Source organism: Poecilia formosa, unplaced genomic scaffold (genome assembly GCF_000485575.1).
Source record: "Poecilia formosa unplaced genomic scaffold, Poecilia_formosa-5.1.2 Scaffold33, whole genome shotgun sequence".
Classification (NCBI taxonomy): Eukaryota; Metazoa; Chordata; class Actinopteri; order Cyprinodontiformes; family Poeciliidae; genus Poecilia; species Poecilia formosa.
This window is the reverse complement of record NW_006799972.1, coordinates 2,910,337-2,924,488: the sequence shown is the minus strand read 5'-3', so window position 1 is coordinate 2,924,488 and position 14,152 is coordinate 2,910,337. Positions and strand designations below refer to the sequence as shown.

The window sequence follows — 14,152 nt, the reverse complement described above, 5'->3', positions numbered from 1 at the left end:
TAATCATCCTTAACATTAGATCACATTTGGTCACAAAACTGCAAAAAAATAGTCATTTTATATTATATGCAGATGAGAGATTACTGGGTGTTTAATAAACCTTCAAACTCACCTTTTAACCACATCTTGAGTGCTTTATGTCACTTTATCACTACTTTTCATAATGTAGTACATGTAGTACACATGTACTACATTATGAAAACTTGCATAAGTTTTCTTCTTCATTTGAACCTAATAGTGGATCTGATGTGGCGAGGCCACTTGACTTTAATTATATCTAATCAAACTAAATTAGGGCAGAGTGTGACTGCGTGGGGAGCGGCGTGCTCAGAGTTAGGCAGAATTATGACTTCCTCTTCCTTCCATACATCACAGCTTTTTTCGTAGCACAGACCAAATCTCTCCAGTTAAAATAAATACAACAAAAAACTAATAGTCACAATTAACTTCCATACTGCTAACTTAAAGATTTTAAGATCATGAAGAGCGATGTGTACAATGAACAGCATTTACAGAATAGTTATTATAATGTAAGCTTTTGATTACATTTTTTCATAAAGTTTTCTTTTTTTTTTTTGCTGCTCTTAACAGCTCTTTATTCATATAAACACTAATTGTTTCTAGAAAAAAAATATTATGTTAGACCTATATTGGGCACTATGTGTGTGAACTTCCACAATGTTTCTTTATCTTTTGTACCATTTCTTAAATCATTTTTAGGTTAGCCGACAAATGGTACATTTCACAGTTAATTATGCTTATATTTACTGTCATTTCGTGTTTAAAGCTTCAACATGACGCCCTCATGATTACTGTTTCTAGGAAACTCCAAACTGTTTCAAGGTAGGGGTCTTTTTCTCTGGAAAGTCACTGAATAATGTCATTCAACTCCATTGGCCATTGGCTTTTTGTGAAAAATGTTCACACGTTCAAATGATGCATTAAAATCCCTAGGCAGTGTTCAAATTTACAAGACAGTCGTTGTTGTACGCAGGTGGTGGGCATGATCAAAGAAGACAAGATAAAATACTTTGCTGGAATTAGACAGTTTGGTAATGCTCTCGTGGTCCAAGTGTCTACTTTTAGGGGGAATTCCCATATTTATCCAAAGGAGTGGCCTCTCATTAGTAATGAAATGAAAATGAAGATGCCTCTGTGTTTTTCTTTTGGTTTTACAAAGCTGTTCTGTGAACCATTAGACACCAACCGGTCATGAAGGAACGCAGCAGATTGTTTGAAGTAGGGCGGAAATATAAAACAATATCCAAAGCTTTGAAAAATCACAGAACACTGTTCAATACATCATCTGAAAATGGATTATTGGTCTCTGCTTTCTTTTACACAGCTAAAAAGCAGGTTGTACAAATACTGACTTAAGTCTAACATGGCTTTGCATCTCAGGATCAAAATGTCTGGTGTGTGTCTTAGTTTATAGTCTTTCCATGCCCTCTTTCTTGTTCTTCTAGTTTTATTGTTGTTGTTATTGTTAATGTTATTTTATAGTATTGTTATGACTGTACTATTTTTCTGTCTTATTCCAAATTTCTGTTTAATTTAAAAAGCTAAAACTCTTCAATTTAAAAAGTTAATCCTACGTGAGTGCAAGTTTCTTTTTCTTTTTACCAACAAGACTTGCTGATGAATTTCCCCATGAGAGACAATCAGAGATTGTTGTCTATTTTATTCTATTTGAGCCTCAATGAAATTTGAAAGTAAATTCAGCAGAAACTTTTTGGCTATTCTAGGATAGGATGAAGTGAAGAAACCACTAAGCAAATTTCAACTATTTTATTGGAAGGATTGGGGGTTGAAAATGTTAAAACTTCAAAATAAAAGCTTAAAACATCAGTTTAAACTTAGTTATTGTACTTAAACCAAATCAGGTACAAAACACTGGAATGAAATGGCTTAATTATCTCCTCCTTGTGTAGATCAGTTCTCCAAAGTCTTGCTAATTATTCTATTCAGGTGAGGTGCGGCTGAGGCACATATAGAAGGAGGAGGACCGGAGTTTGACACTGCAACTCGCATCAAATGTGCGCAGATGCTCGCTGAAGGATTTTATTCTGAAGGAAACAAACCGGAAGCAGCTGTTGAAACGGAGAAACGGAGGTAAATTTACACTTCGTGTGATGTTGCTGATGACAGGGGCAAAACAACACTCCGAGAGCTGCCCATGTTAACAATATTAGGCGCTACAAAATACGCCTTACCAGCTGCTTGTTGTCTGATGTTGACACGGTAAAGAACGGGGTAAGCTTTTATACACACTCTCTCTTAAATGAGTCAGAATTGGTATCAAAACAACAGAAGAACGCATTGCCTTTTTGAAGCTGGTTAGCTCGTTAGCCTTAGCCGGGGTGGTGTTTATTTGCCATTTCATGGTGGTAGGATGGCTGAAACCTGATGTTTTCAATGCTCAAGATTATTTTCGGCAGTAATATGTGAAGTGTGGCTTTAGGTGACCATTCAGCTGGAGTCCTGATTGGTTATAATGACGTGATGAAGCGTCTACTTGCACTGACTCCAAGCTTTAAGCTGTTTTTCATTTTCTGAACTCATGCCTGTTGCAGATTCTGAGAAGAAATAGAGAACACATGCAAATTAGTTCTTGGTATGACAAGCATTGTCATTGCCATTCATTTTTAGTCATTCCTTCTTTGATTGAGCTTTTAACAATTTTAACAGACACCTATAACGGTACCACCCATGCAGTTCTATGAATATAAAGCATTCATACTTTACTACTTTAGTTTTCTGGATTGTTGAAATCATAATTAGGGTTTAACTGACTTGGTATTTTCTAAAGAAGCAGGACATTTTTGTACAGTTAGCAAGTGGGCACATTAGCTAGCCAGCTTCCACTATAAACCAACTCTATCAAGATCAGGAAAGTGAATTTGACTGCCTGTGTGTCACTTTGATTGGTTTTTGTCTCTCTTAGATGTAGCCAATAAAATGGAGTATGATGAAAAACTTGCACATTTCCGTCAAACTCGCCTCAATCCCTTTGATCGTGGAGAAGAGGAAGATCAACCTGAAGGAGGGAAGGCAACCCAGCAACATGGTAAAGAAAATTATTTTTAATCACAGCTATGTAGAAAAACACAAGTATAAACAAAATATGTAATTATGAGACAAAAACAAGTTATAAGAGAAATGTTAACAGTTTTTTTTCTTCTGGTAAAGAAAGTGATTTAATTACAGTTTAACACCAAAACCCTTTCTTGTTTTACTCATTACTTATCAGGATACAGATTTGGACTTATGTTTGGTTTGTCTGCTTGTCATGCATCATCTTATTTTCTTCAAGAATTCCCCAGTTGTTTTTAATGCTGTAAAAAACAATGTGGAGACTGCCCTAGTCAAGGTGTTCAATGACATCCATATAAACACAGACTGTGGAAGAACCACAGTGTTGAATAAATAAAATACAGAGGTCCAACAGAACCTGCACTAAGGTTCTGTCGGACCTCAGTGCAGCTTTTGACACCGTTGATCATGGCATGTTACTGAATTGACTGAAGAGTCATGTGTTTATCTTTAGTCGCATCGATTACTGCAGCAGCGTCTTCACAGGTCTGCCTGAAAAAAATCAATCCTCCAGCTTCAGCTGATCCAGATGCTGCTGTTCGCGTTCTGACTAAAACCAGGAAGTTGGAGCACATCACACCAGTTTTACAGTTCCTACACTGACTCCCTGTGGCTCAGAGAATCGACTTTAAAATACTGCTGTTATTTATAAATCACTGAACGGCTTAGTACCACAATACATTAAACATCTGCTGCTGTTGTACCATCCTTCCAGACCATTCAGGTCTTCTGGTTCTGCTCTGCAACCCCAGAACCAGAACCAAACAATTGAGAAGCAGCATTCAGCTTATATCCACCACAAATCTGGAACAAACTTCCAGAAAACTGTAAAACAGCTGAAACACTGAGTTCCTTTAAGTCTAAACTAAAAACCCACCTGACTAGAGTTGCGTTTGAAACCTGATTATGAAACAATCCATAATCTGATGTTCAAAATGTAATGTTGTTGACTGTGTGTTCTATGACTTTGCATTTTTGTGATGTAAAGCTCTTTGAAATGCCTTGTTGCTGAAAGGTGCTATATATAAATAAAATTTGATTGAATGTAGACTAAAAACTCCCCCAAATCTGGTCTATAATTGAATGGAGAGAAAAAAAATACTCATCACAAATATTGTCTTTTTACTTTTAGAAATTGTATACATTTAAGTCTTATTTATATTTTTGTTGTGGGATATCTTTTTCTGTGTTCATGGGCTTCCCCTTCATCTGCTTTTTTGTTACTGTCACTTCCTTGCAAATGACGTTTGCAAGGAAGTGCAAACTTCCTCACATCTGGTGCAGGACTTTCCTTCTTAAAATCCACTTTTAAGAAATGGTTGAACATAATGAAACAGTTTAAATGTCAGTCAAATACTAGCGCAAAAAAAAAAAAAAAAAAAAAGCCAAATGAACTCTTGTGACCAACTCCAGGCCTATGAAACAAGAAGTGGGAAATGCTGTAGCTAAACCAGAACAAATGAGAAGCAAATGTGTAAGCAGGAAATCAGTAACACTTCCTTTATTGTTGGATTTGGGAGCACAAGCAAAGCTTCTCAAACACTTCATCTGCTCTGATTCTGTTATTGCAAGTGATTTGACACTGAGGCTAAAGATGTTTTGCTGTGAAGTGTACACAGGTAAAGGCTAAATTTTTCTGCATTTTTTTCAGCTTTAAGCCAAATGAATATGATAGATATTAATATGGATTATCTTCAGTCTTTACAAAAAAAATGTAAAATATATTTTTAGTTGTTTTAGCTATGTTTATTCTTCTTGGACTGACCAGTTTCTTTTTTTCATATTGATTTAAAGCCGCTTTTACAAAAATTCATCATTTTCTGTTAAATTTTGATGCAGTTTTATGTATTTTCTCATTAAATTACCACAAAAAAAAAAATGCAATAACAGCTAGGGTTAACAAGTGGTTTGTAGTTTTCTAAAGCAAATGTGGTTACTCAATGTGCATTTTTGCCGTAGTGTAAGGCCTCTTATATGGATTAATATGGTGTTGCTAGGCACCGGCTCATAAATAGGAAGCATTTAGAAACTAAACGGACTGCTGCTTTTATTTACATTTGAAAAAACCCCCCCCCCAAAAAAAAACATTTTTGTGCCAGATTTTCAGCTTTAACGTTTTATCAGAAAGCAACATGATTGTAACTTACAGCTTAGTTGCTGACATAATGCACAACTTAGTCAAAAAAAATAGGTGGCAGTTGCAGAATTTGTAGTAATAAAAAAAATGGATGTAAAAAAAACAACTGACAGCAGAATGAATTAAACTTCAGAGTTCAATTACTCAGCTGATCTACATTTTTTTTTATGACAGTGATCACATGTCCTTCTGAACAGCTTAGTTACACATTACTGGATGGTTTAAAACAGTTCTCAGTTTGTTCGTCTGCTTGTGGTTCTCCTGTGTGTGTGGGCAGTATGGAGGACTGAGTGTCCAGTGTTTAACTTTAACTTAACTTTTTAAAGTTGTGATTCTGTGTTTTCAGAAGCAAGCGCTGAGCTGTTTTCTGAGACCAAAACCCACAGCTCTGATCGCACCATGGACCTCGGCCTAGCTGAGGACCATTTTTCCAGACCTGTGGTGAGTTTTAAATGTTTTTCTGTACCAATTGGAAAGTAAGATGTGTAAACTGGCCAGGATCAGTGCATCCCTGTTTCTGTTTTGTTGCTGAAGCTGTGTTTTGCTCTTATCAGCTAAACACAATGAAAGTGTTAAACTGCTGGAATCCTTAATTTAAGACATGTCTTGGAGCACTGAAAATGATCATAAATAGATGTAGGATAAAAAGATTGACCAAAATCAAATGTTTGTTTTATTTTTTGACAATGTCTTGTTATATATTTTTGCTTGATCTATCTACTTAAACAGATCATCTTACATAACCTGACTTTTATTCCAACCTGCAGTTATGATACATGGTTGCTGAAAGGACATTAACCAAAATGGCTGTTGCTGAGATTCAATCAAACTACTGCAAAGAAGAAACACTTCCATCTTAAATCAATGTTTTTTTTTTTATTTTTTAATGATGTTGTTTCAGGGTTCCTTTGTGGCTTCGGACATCGAACAGCTGAAACTGGCCATAGAAGAATGCAAGAAGCTGATCTTGGAGCTGCCGGAGCATTCGGAGAGACAAAAGGACACTGTGGTCAAACTGATCCACCTGCGACTTAAACTGCAGGAACTTAAGGTTGGAACTGAGACGAAGACACGAAACTGATGTTTGTTTTTTAATGCTGCTTCAGGAGGATGGATGATTTGTGTTTTATTTTTCTAATTGAGTAACTTTTTAAAATTTCTTCTAAATATTCCTGACAAATCTGAGTGGCACACTGGGAATTATTCTGAACTAACAGCATTACACTTCAGGTCGTAGCGAACGATGATTACACAAATGAATCATTATTTTTGAACTAAACTGGAACAGGTTTTTGATGCATATCCACAAACCCAACCATATTCTCTCAAAATCTGAGTCTCATTTTAGCTGTTTTTCTCTAAAGGACCCGGAGGAAGATGAACCTAATCTGAGAGTCATACTGGAGCACCGCTTTTCAAAAGAGAAGAGTAAGAGCGTGAAGCAGACCTGTGACAAGTGCAGTACCATCATTTGGGGTCTAATCCAGACCTGGTACACCTGCACAGGTAAGACACAGTATACACTGATGCAGCACTGCAGGGTGTGTTGGTGCAGAAAACTACAAAACACCACGCAGCATGTAGAAAGGAACAAGGCGTTTGTCGTTCTCATTAAAGGACTTAATTGGGCCCTGGAGTTTTAGCCTGCTGTTATAATAGTTTAACTCAAACATTTGATATGAACTGCTAATGAAACTGTTTGCAGCGTTTATTCATGAGCTAATTTTTCAAGTTTAGAATAGAATAATTTGAGCTTCACCACAACTTCCACGCAGATATGCATTTTTCTGATTACATCATCACACAGATTGAGCCATCTTTGTTTTGTCTGGACGATTACATTTTTCCACCTGAGAGATAAGTTAACAGCATAAAGGGATTATTTTACTCAGAAAGATTATTTAAAATCCCACTAACATTGCCTTTGTTTCTGTTCATAATACTTTGTTACTAATTTTCTGAAGGTAAGTTTATGTGTCTAAATGAAGAAATGAAACAAACAGTTCAGCTCTGACTTGGCTAGAGGGGAAGTTGAAGAGAATCTCAGTTTGTCTATGTGAAGCAGGTTTCTTTTCTGGTTCTTGTTACTTCATAAATATCACAGTTTAAAGTCACAAGGAAACTTTTTTGACTTACTAACGCTTTCTCTAAGGCATGCACATTCGAGATAAAATCAATCTTTGTCTGAGTAAGTAAAAGTATTTCTTTTTTGCTTTTCGTAGCATGCAATTGTGTTTTCCTTATTTCAGGATGTTATTACCGTTGCCATAGCAAGTGCATGAACCAGATCACGAAGCCTTGCGTCCGGTCAAAGGTGAGCCACCAGTCGGAGTACGAACTAAGCATCTGCCCAGAAATAGGACTGGATCGACAAGACTACCGCTGTGCAGAGTGCCGCACTCCTATCTCACTGAGTGAGTACAAATGAGATGGAAAGTTGTCCAAATCTGCCATTAATTTATTGTGAGGTTTTGAATTTATTCCTTAAAGTTTGACTAAAATAAGAATGGGGAAACCCATAAAGTGCCATTCTGTTGAGAAATGTGTAGGAGTCTCCCTCCCCTACCGTAAGTATAATCCCAAATCTCTGAGTGAAAAACATGCTGTTTGCTGCATGATGCAGTTTCTCTACTTTTACTGCAGCTTGACTGTAATGCGCCATGTTTATGTTTCAGGAGGCGTTCCCAGCGAGGCCAGGCAATGTGATTACACAGGCCAGTATTACTGCAGCACGTGCCACTGGAACGACACGGCCATCATTCCAGCTCGGGTCATCCACAACTGGGAGTTTGAGCCGCGCAAGGTATCATCATCAGCAGGCATGCGATAAAAGTTGATGCACCAAAGTATGAGCTTGTTGAAAGTGAGTCCAGAGGCAGGACGGACTGTACATCATATTCATTTGCTGTTATTTGCAGACCTTGGCAAACTGAAAAAAAACAGACGGTCAAAATAATTGGATAATTTCAAATCATTTTACAATCGTGTTTCTGCATCTTTCACGGTTTAATTCAGTTTATTTTCTGTTTTCTTGTTGAGAGAAACGGCGATAAATAAATAAGCTTCATGGTCTTTTTAATTTGTTAAATTATGGGGATATTTTCTCAGTAACTCAATTTACTATTAAACCACAGTTAACGGTAAATCATGTTTTTTTGATATATTTTTGTTTTGGACATTCTCTGTGCATTGAAGAGCTGCTTTGGACGCATAAAATTACTGATTGTAGATCTGATCACCTGCTGCCACCTCAGATTCTAACGCTGTCTAATCAGTCTTGAGCCATTTTTCAGAGATTGCTTAAAAAAGGCACTGCGACACTATTCTCAATTTTTTTGGGAAGTGAATGCTAGATGTATAATAATAAGAGAGGTACATCTTTGTTTCTTGGGTCAAAGTATCTTTCCTGAGAGGATATTTTCTCTGTTTCAGGTTTGTCGTTCCTCCATGCGTTACTTGACACTCATGATGCCTCGACCTGTGCTGAAGATGAAAGAAATCAACCCACTGCTGTTCAACTTTGTGGAGGAACTGGTTGAGATCAGGGTGAGGAAACTGATTTATTTCCCTCTAAAAAAAAAATCTTAAATTTCACTTTAAGTTCACAATTTTAGGGTCATGTATAAAGTTTTGTCCTGGGTTGCTGCTCTCAAACCAGCACTGTTATACCTAAAAGTACATTAGAAATCTCAAATTAAATGTGACCCAGTGCTGACCCACAGCTTAAATTGCTTTACATTTTTAAACCTTCCTAATTGGAGCCTGCCATAGCAGAGCATAGGAGATCCGCTGCTAAGAGATGAGAAGTGCCACAAAGAAAACATCAGATTTTTACTTTTGCAAAATTTACCAACTGTAAAGTTCTTGTGTCTAAGCAGTGTTTCAAAATGGCTTATGTTTCATAACAATAATTAATTTGGTGTTAAGAGATGAGTGTGTTTTTTCTGGTAACGAACTGCCACGAAGTGTAAATCAGATTTCTACTTTTCTGTTGAATATATGTTTTATAATATATTCACCACCAATGATAAAAAAATGTAACATTTTCACTTTTCTGATAAATTCACCTACTGCACAGTGCTTATGTAGTGTAAGATAAATGGTATTTCAATATAGCAGAAAAAATCTTATGTTTTTTTGAACAATAACAATATTTGTTGTCAGTCTGTTGCTAAGAGATTAGCGCATTTTCTGGTAACCAAGTGCTACAAAGTAAATGTGAGATTTTTACTTTTGCAAATTTACCAACTGTAAATTTCTTGTTTCTTAGCAGATAAACACCATTTCAAAAGAGCTTATGTTTCATAAGCAGTAATTTTACTTTTTATTAATTTGTTGTTAAGGGTTGAGCGGTTTTTTTTCTAGTAACAAAAGTATGTTTTTATCTTTTCTCTTTTTTCCCAAAATCTTTCTCTTTCTTACTGTTTATTCAATGTCACATGCTGTTTTTATTTTGTTTTTTAATTATGTGAAGCACCTTGAAATGCCTTGCTGCTGAAATGTGCTATACAAATAAAATTTGACTGATAGTAACTAACTGCCATGAAGTATAAATCAGATTTTTACATTTGTGTTTAATGTCTGTTTTATAATATATTTACAACCAGTAGCTACTGCCCACCTTAGCAGTAGTCTTTTCCTTAAAATGTGGTTTTTAGCTATTTATTTATTAGCCACGCTCAGCACAATGAATGGAGGAAGTCAATGTAAGACAACATGCTAGTGATATGCCACTGGCAGCATTTTGGCTAATTTTAGCTTATATACTAATTTTAACATGCTTGTGACTCTCCTCGTGTTGTTGAGTACATTATATCTTATTTAGCATTGATGCTAATTTTTAGCATCAGAACCCCTTGGTTCCAACCAACACTTTAATTTTAATAAACTTCTCTACTGCTATTGTTATCGACTGATTTAGTGAGTTTTATTTTATACTTAAGTAAAACGGAGAGAGCTGTTCTTAACACTTAGAAACTCTTTTGAGTTGGCGATCTCATGCTGGGAGTTCCAACATTTATTTTTGTTTGCGTCTGCTTTGGATTCACAGAAACTTCGCCATGATATCCTCTTGATGAAACCTTATTTCATTACCTGCAAGGAGGCGATGGAGGCTCGGCTGCTGCTGCAGGTCAGGAACTATTTGAGTTATCAACATCAAACTGACTTAGCAGCATCGGTAAAACAGAATGAAACATTTTCCCTCTTGTGGTGAAATTGTGCACTACCAGCATCTAGGGGTAGTGTTTAATATAGTCTCTCAAATGTTAAACATTTTAATTTCAACAATCCCCTTTGGATTTTTTTTTTAATTGTTGTTTAATGGTTAGTATTTTAGTATTTGCTTTGGTTATTTAGAAGCTCATAGATTTAAATCATATTAATTCTACTCTGTTATGTCCATGAACACTATCCTGTTAAAGATAAATCATTACAGAATAATAAATCACCACTTTTGCCATTAGAGCACCAAAACAGAAGTTTCTTTGTTCAGGAGAAGGCCTGAGAAACCTAGAAATAAAAACTTTAAACATGTCGGAACACACAAGTGACTATTTTAATTATCTGTTTCCTAATTTATAATTCACCCGTTTCCTTCAAAGTTGAGTGTTGCTGCGTTCAAGTTGCCTGCACAGGTTCTAGGCTGCACTGCTCTGGTTTTGCTTCATGTTTCCTTTGCGTTTTTGCTCCACAGCTGCAGGATCGCCAGCACTTTGTTGAAAACGACGACATGTACTCACTACAGGATTTGATCGACATCTCCACTGGGAGGCTGAGCTGCTCTCTCACTGAGATCCACACAACATTTGCCAAGCACATCAAGCTGGACTGCGAGGTGAGCCCAGTTCACTAAAAGTTATTAAGCTTCCCATTCGCACATTAGCTATGGGAACAGTAAAAAATATCATTCATTAATTGACTAAACTTGATACCACTCTTGTTCCACTCCTATGTTGTGCTTGTGTGTGTGTCTCTAGCGTTGTCAGGCCAAAGGCTTTGTCTGTGAGCTTTGTAAGGAGGGAGACGTCTTGTTTCCGTTTGACAGTCACACCTCGGTGTGCCACGAGTGTTCTGCCGTCTTCCACAGGTGAGGAGCCACCAACCTTTTGAACTGAATTAGGCTGAAATATCTCAACTTTGAAAGCTGAAATTGTAGACGTAAGGAAATCTCGAGCAGAGCAGGGCAGGTTAATCAGGCTGTGTTTGTCAGTCTGATTAACTTCCTTTATTTCCTCAACATGTTAAACCACATCTCAAACTCGCGTCCCAAGGGCCAAAATCGTCCCTCTAGATTCTAGAAGGAAGCATAAAAAAATAACATTCAAGATGACAGTTGTTCCTAAAGATGAGTTTATCAATAAATAGTTTTTAGCTGCATACTGGCAAATTGCATCAGTATGAAAAGATGTTCAATAGTATTTAATTTCAAGAAGTACTTTTTGAATTCAGAGACAGCTTTTCATTAATACCCTAACTGTTTGTTAATGGGTGGTTTTATTAATATATTCTCCCACAACTGGACTTTTGAGGACATTTGTGATCTTGATGTGGCTCAAAATGAAAATGGGTTTGACGTATTACAGCCTAATCCTTTATTTAGGCTGTAATAAGTAGATTAACAAAACTTTATTGTAGATTCTTGTTTGACTGTACGTATTGGAATAGGAAGCCAATAAATCTGACCTGACCTGCCCCGAATTTTGGGTTGGATTTGGCTCAGGCCATAAATCTAAACTCTACCCACGTAGGAGGAAGATAATTTTTACACCGTTTATTCAGGATCTCTTTCTTTGAGTCATGGTACTGGGAATGAGCTCGAATTCATGCGGACAATACAGACACAGCTGTTGCTTTGACCACAGAGGGATCAGATGGCCACTAAAAGACCCGTCCTCCTGCAGAGTCCCACTAAATGCCTCATGGGAAACGGTCGTAAGCCTTAAGCCGATGCATAAAACGCATGTAGGCCGGAGAAGCAAACTCAACTGACCCTCTCACCACTTTTACGAGTTTAAAGAAATAAACAAATCAAGTATCTGTATTATTTGCAGTTGCTGAATCATTCTTCTAGTTAAGAAAGCAACTGTTTAACTTGTCTATGTTTTGCATATATTGTGTGTGTGTGTGTTTAGAGACTGCTACTATGACCACTCTACCACCTGTCCACGATGTGCTCGAATGACTGACCGCCAACAGGATGAGGTGGAAGAAGAGAAATGAGCTCGACTCCAGGAAGAAGCACAAGATGTTTTTTATAACATGTTGACTCTTAGTCAATCCTAGTCGGGCCAAACTAGCTTCCCGTCTCAGTCTATGTATGTTTGACTTGTTTTGTTTTTTTTTGTCTTTTTCTCTTCTGTGCACTACAATGTGAAACGGGGAACTAAAACATTTAGAACCTGGTGTACCGAGCGCTCTTGTATGTCTGAGGTGATCCGGTGTTCCTGTTGGAATATTTGTGAACATGGCTGCTGGTGTAAGTTTACATTTCGGTTCCCTTCAGAACAATTTCTTGACATCAGTCGAAGATGATGCCAGAAGAAACTATGTATTCCTCTTCTTGCAGCTAAAGTAGGGTCCTTTAATAAAATGTTTTGATGTATTAAGTTCTAATTCCCTGCTTTCAATTACAAGAAAAATGTTAGCCATCATAAATGTACTACTCATCTTGTTTTGTGATTTTATTTATTTAATTTTTTTTCATATAAAACTAAAATCGTGAGCTCAATATCGATTATTGTGGCAAAGCTCAACAGAAAAATACAGATTTGGATTTTGTTCCAATTCTGCAGGTTCTTTCAGAATATCTTTTTTTTTTCAAATCAAACCCTAATGATCTGTTTTAAATAGTTTTATGAAGTCTTTATATAAACACAACTACAGGGCAAACAGCAAGATTTATTTGAATCATTCAGTTTGCATTTATTCTCATATCTCTGTGACTTTCTATCAGTCAGTTAGTAGTGGAATAAACTTTAAATCCAATTTGATTAAAGTGATTATAACAATACTCTGAATCTGCACTAACGGGTTAACTGAAGCATGCCTCTGCAGCACAGTTTGGACTAAAGGAGTTAATAGTGCTTCTGTTATTTAAATCTGAACTCATTCGTACATTCAGGATGTAGCTAATGGCTTGGATGTTCAGCTGCTATCCAAACATCTTAATGTCATTGTGTTGATGGTTTCAGTCTTATGCTATTGAGAACAAGTTTTATGTAGGTATGATGAGTTTATTAGGTGGCAATTTTGTTAAAGTGACCATTTGAACAAAGTATTTGTTTTAAAATATCAATGTTTTGGCTGTGTTATTTTTTTCAGCAGCATGAAGAACTGTAAATATATATATATATATAAATATAGTTTTCTGTTTTTTTTTTGGTGTTATTTTTGACCTTAATGACCATACATGCTGTTGGTGAAAGCAATGCCTTGTTGTAAAACAACTGATCAGTGCATGAAATAAATAAACTTCCTGACTAATGTTTTGAAATGTTTCAAACATTAGTTTGTCAGAAAGAAAAATGCCATCTACTTTGTGAAGTGCACCAGTAAAAATACCCATTATATGATGCTGGAAAAGGCACATTCATTCAAATATGGTAAAAAGATGAGAAGTTTTTTCGGGTTGCACATCATCAAAAGTGCACTGTAACCACATGGTTGTAGCAGCGTTCTTTAATGTTTCACGTTTCTAAAGATTTTGTCAAGACAGCTGAAACATGGAACAGTTTCAAATATCCACCAATTTTGACTTCAAACCTTCAAAAGTCTCAGAATGCTGAGGATGAAAAGCGATTTTGTTTTTCAGCACATTCAAGCATACATCCAAATCACCCAAAGACTGATTTTGTGTCAGGAAAATTGAAGTTTTTGTATTGGCTTAGATTACATAACTAAATGTTGTGAGGTCACACGGAG

General features: G+C 36.4%; 1 protein-coding gene across 1 annotated transcript; it reads left to right on the top strand.

The window, feature by feature from the left end:
* Positions 1 to 2,110: 2,110 nt before the first annotated feature.
* LOC103136568 (differentially expressed in FDCP 8-like) lies at positions 2,111 to 13,719 on the top strand. The gene is made up of 12 exons (XM_007549875.2): positions 2,111 to 2,253; positions 2,945 to 3,067; positions 5,577 to 5,671; positions 6,132 to 6,281; positions 6,595 to 6,736; positions 7,480 to 7,644; positions 7,906 to 8,033; positions 8,663 to 8,776; positions 10,281 to 10,361; positions 10,926 to 11,066; positions 11,209 to 11,318; positions 12,364 to 13,719. Exons 2-12 carry the CDS (start codon positions 2,959 to 2,961, stop codon positions 12,449 to 12,451), a joined length of 1,323 nt encoding a protein of 440 aa, XP_007549937.1. The 5' UTR covers positions 2,111 to 2,253; positions 2,945 to 2,958; the 3' UTR covers positions 12,452 to 13,719.
* The last annotated feature ends 433 nt before the right edge of the window (positions 13,720 to 14,152 follow it).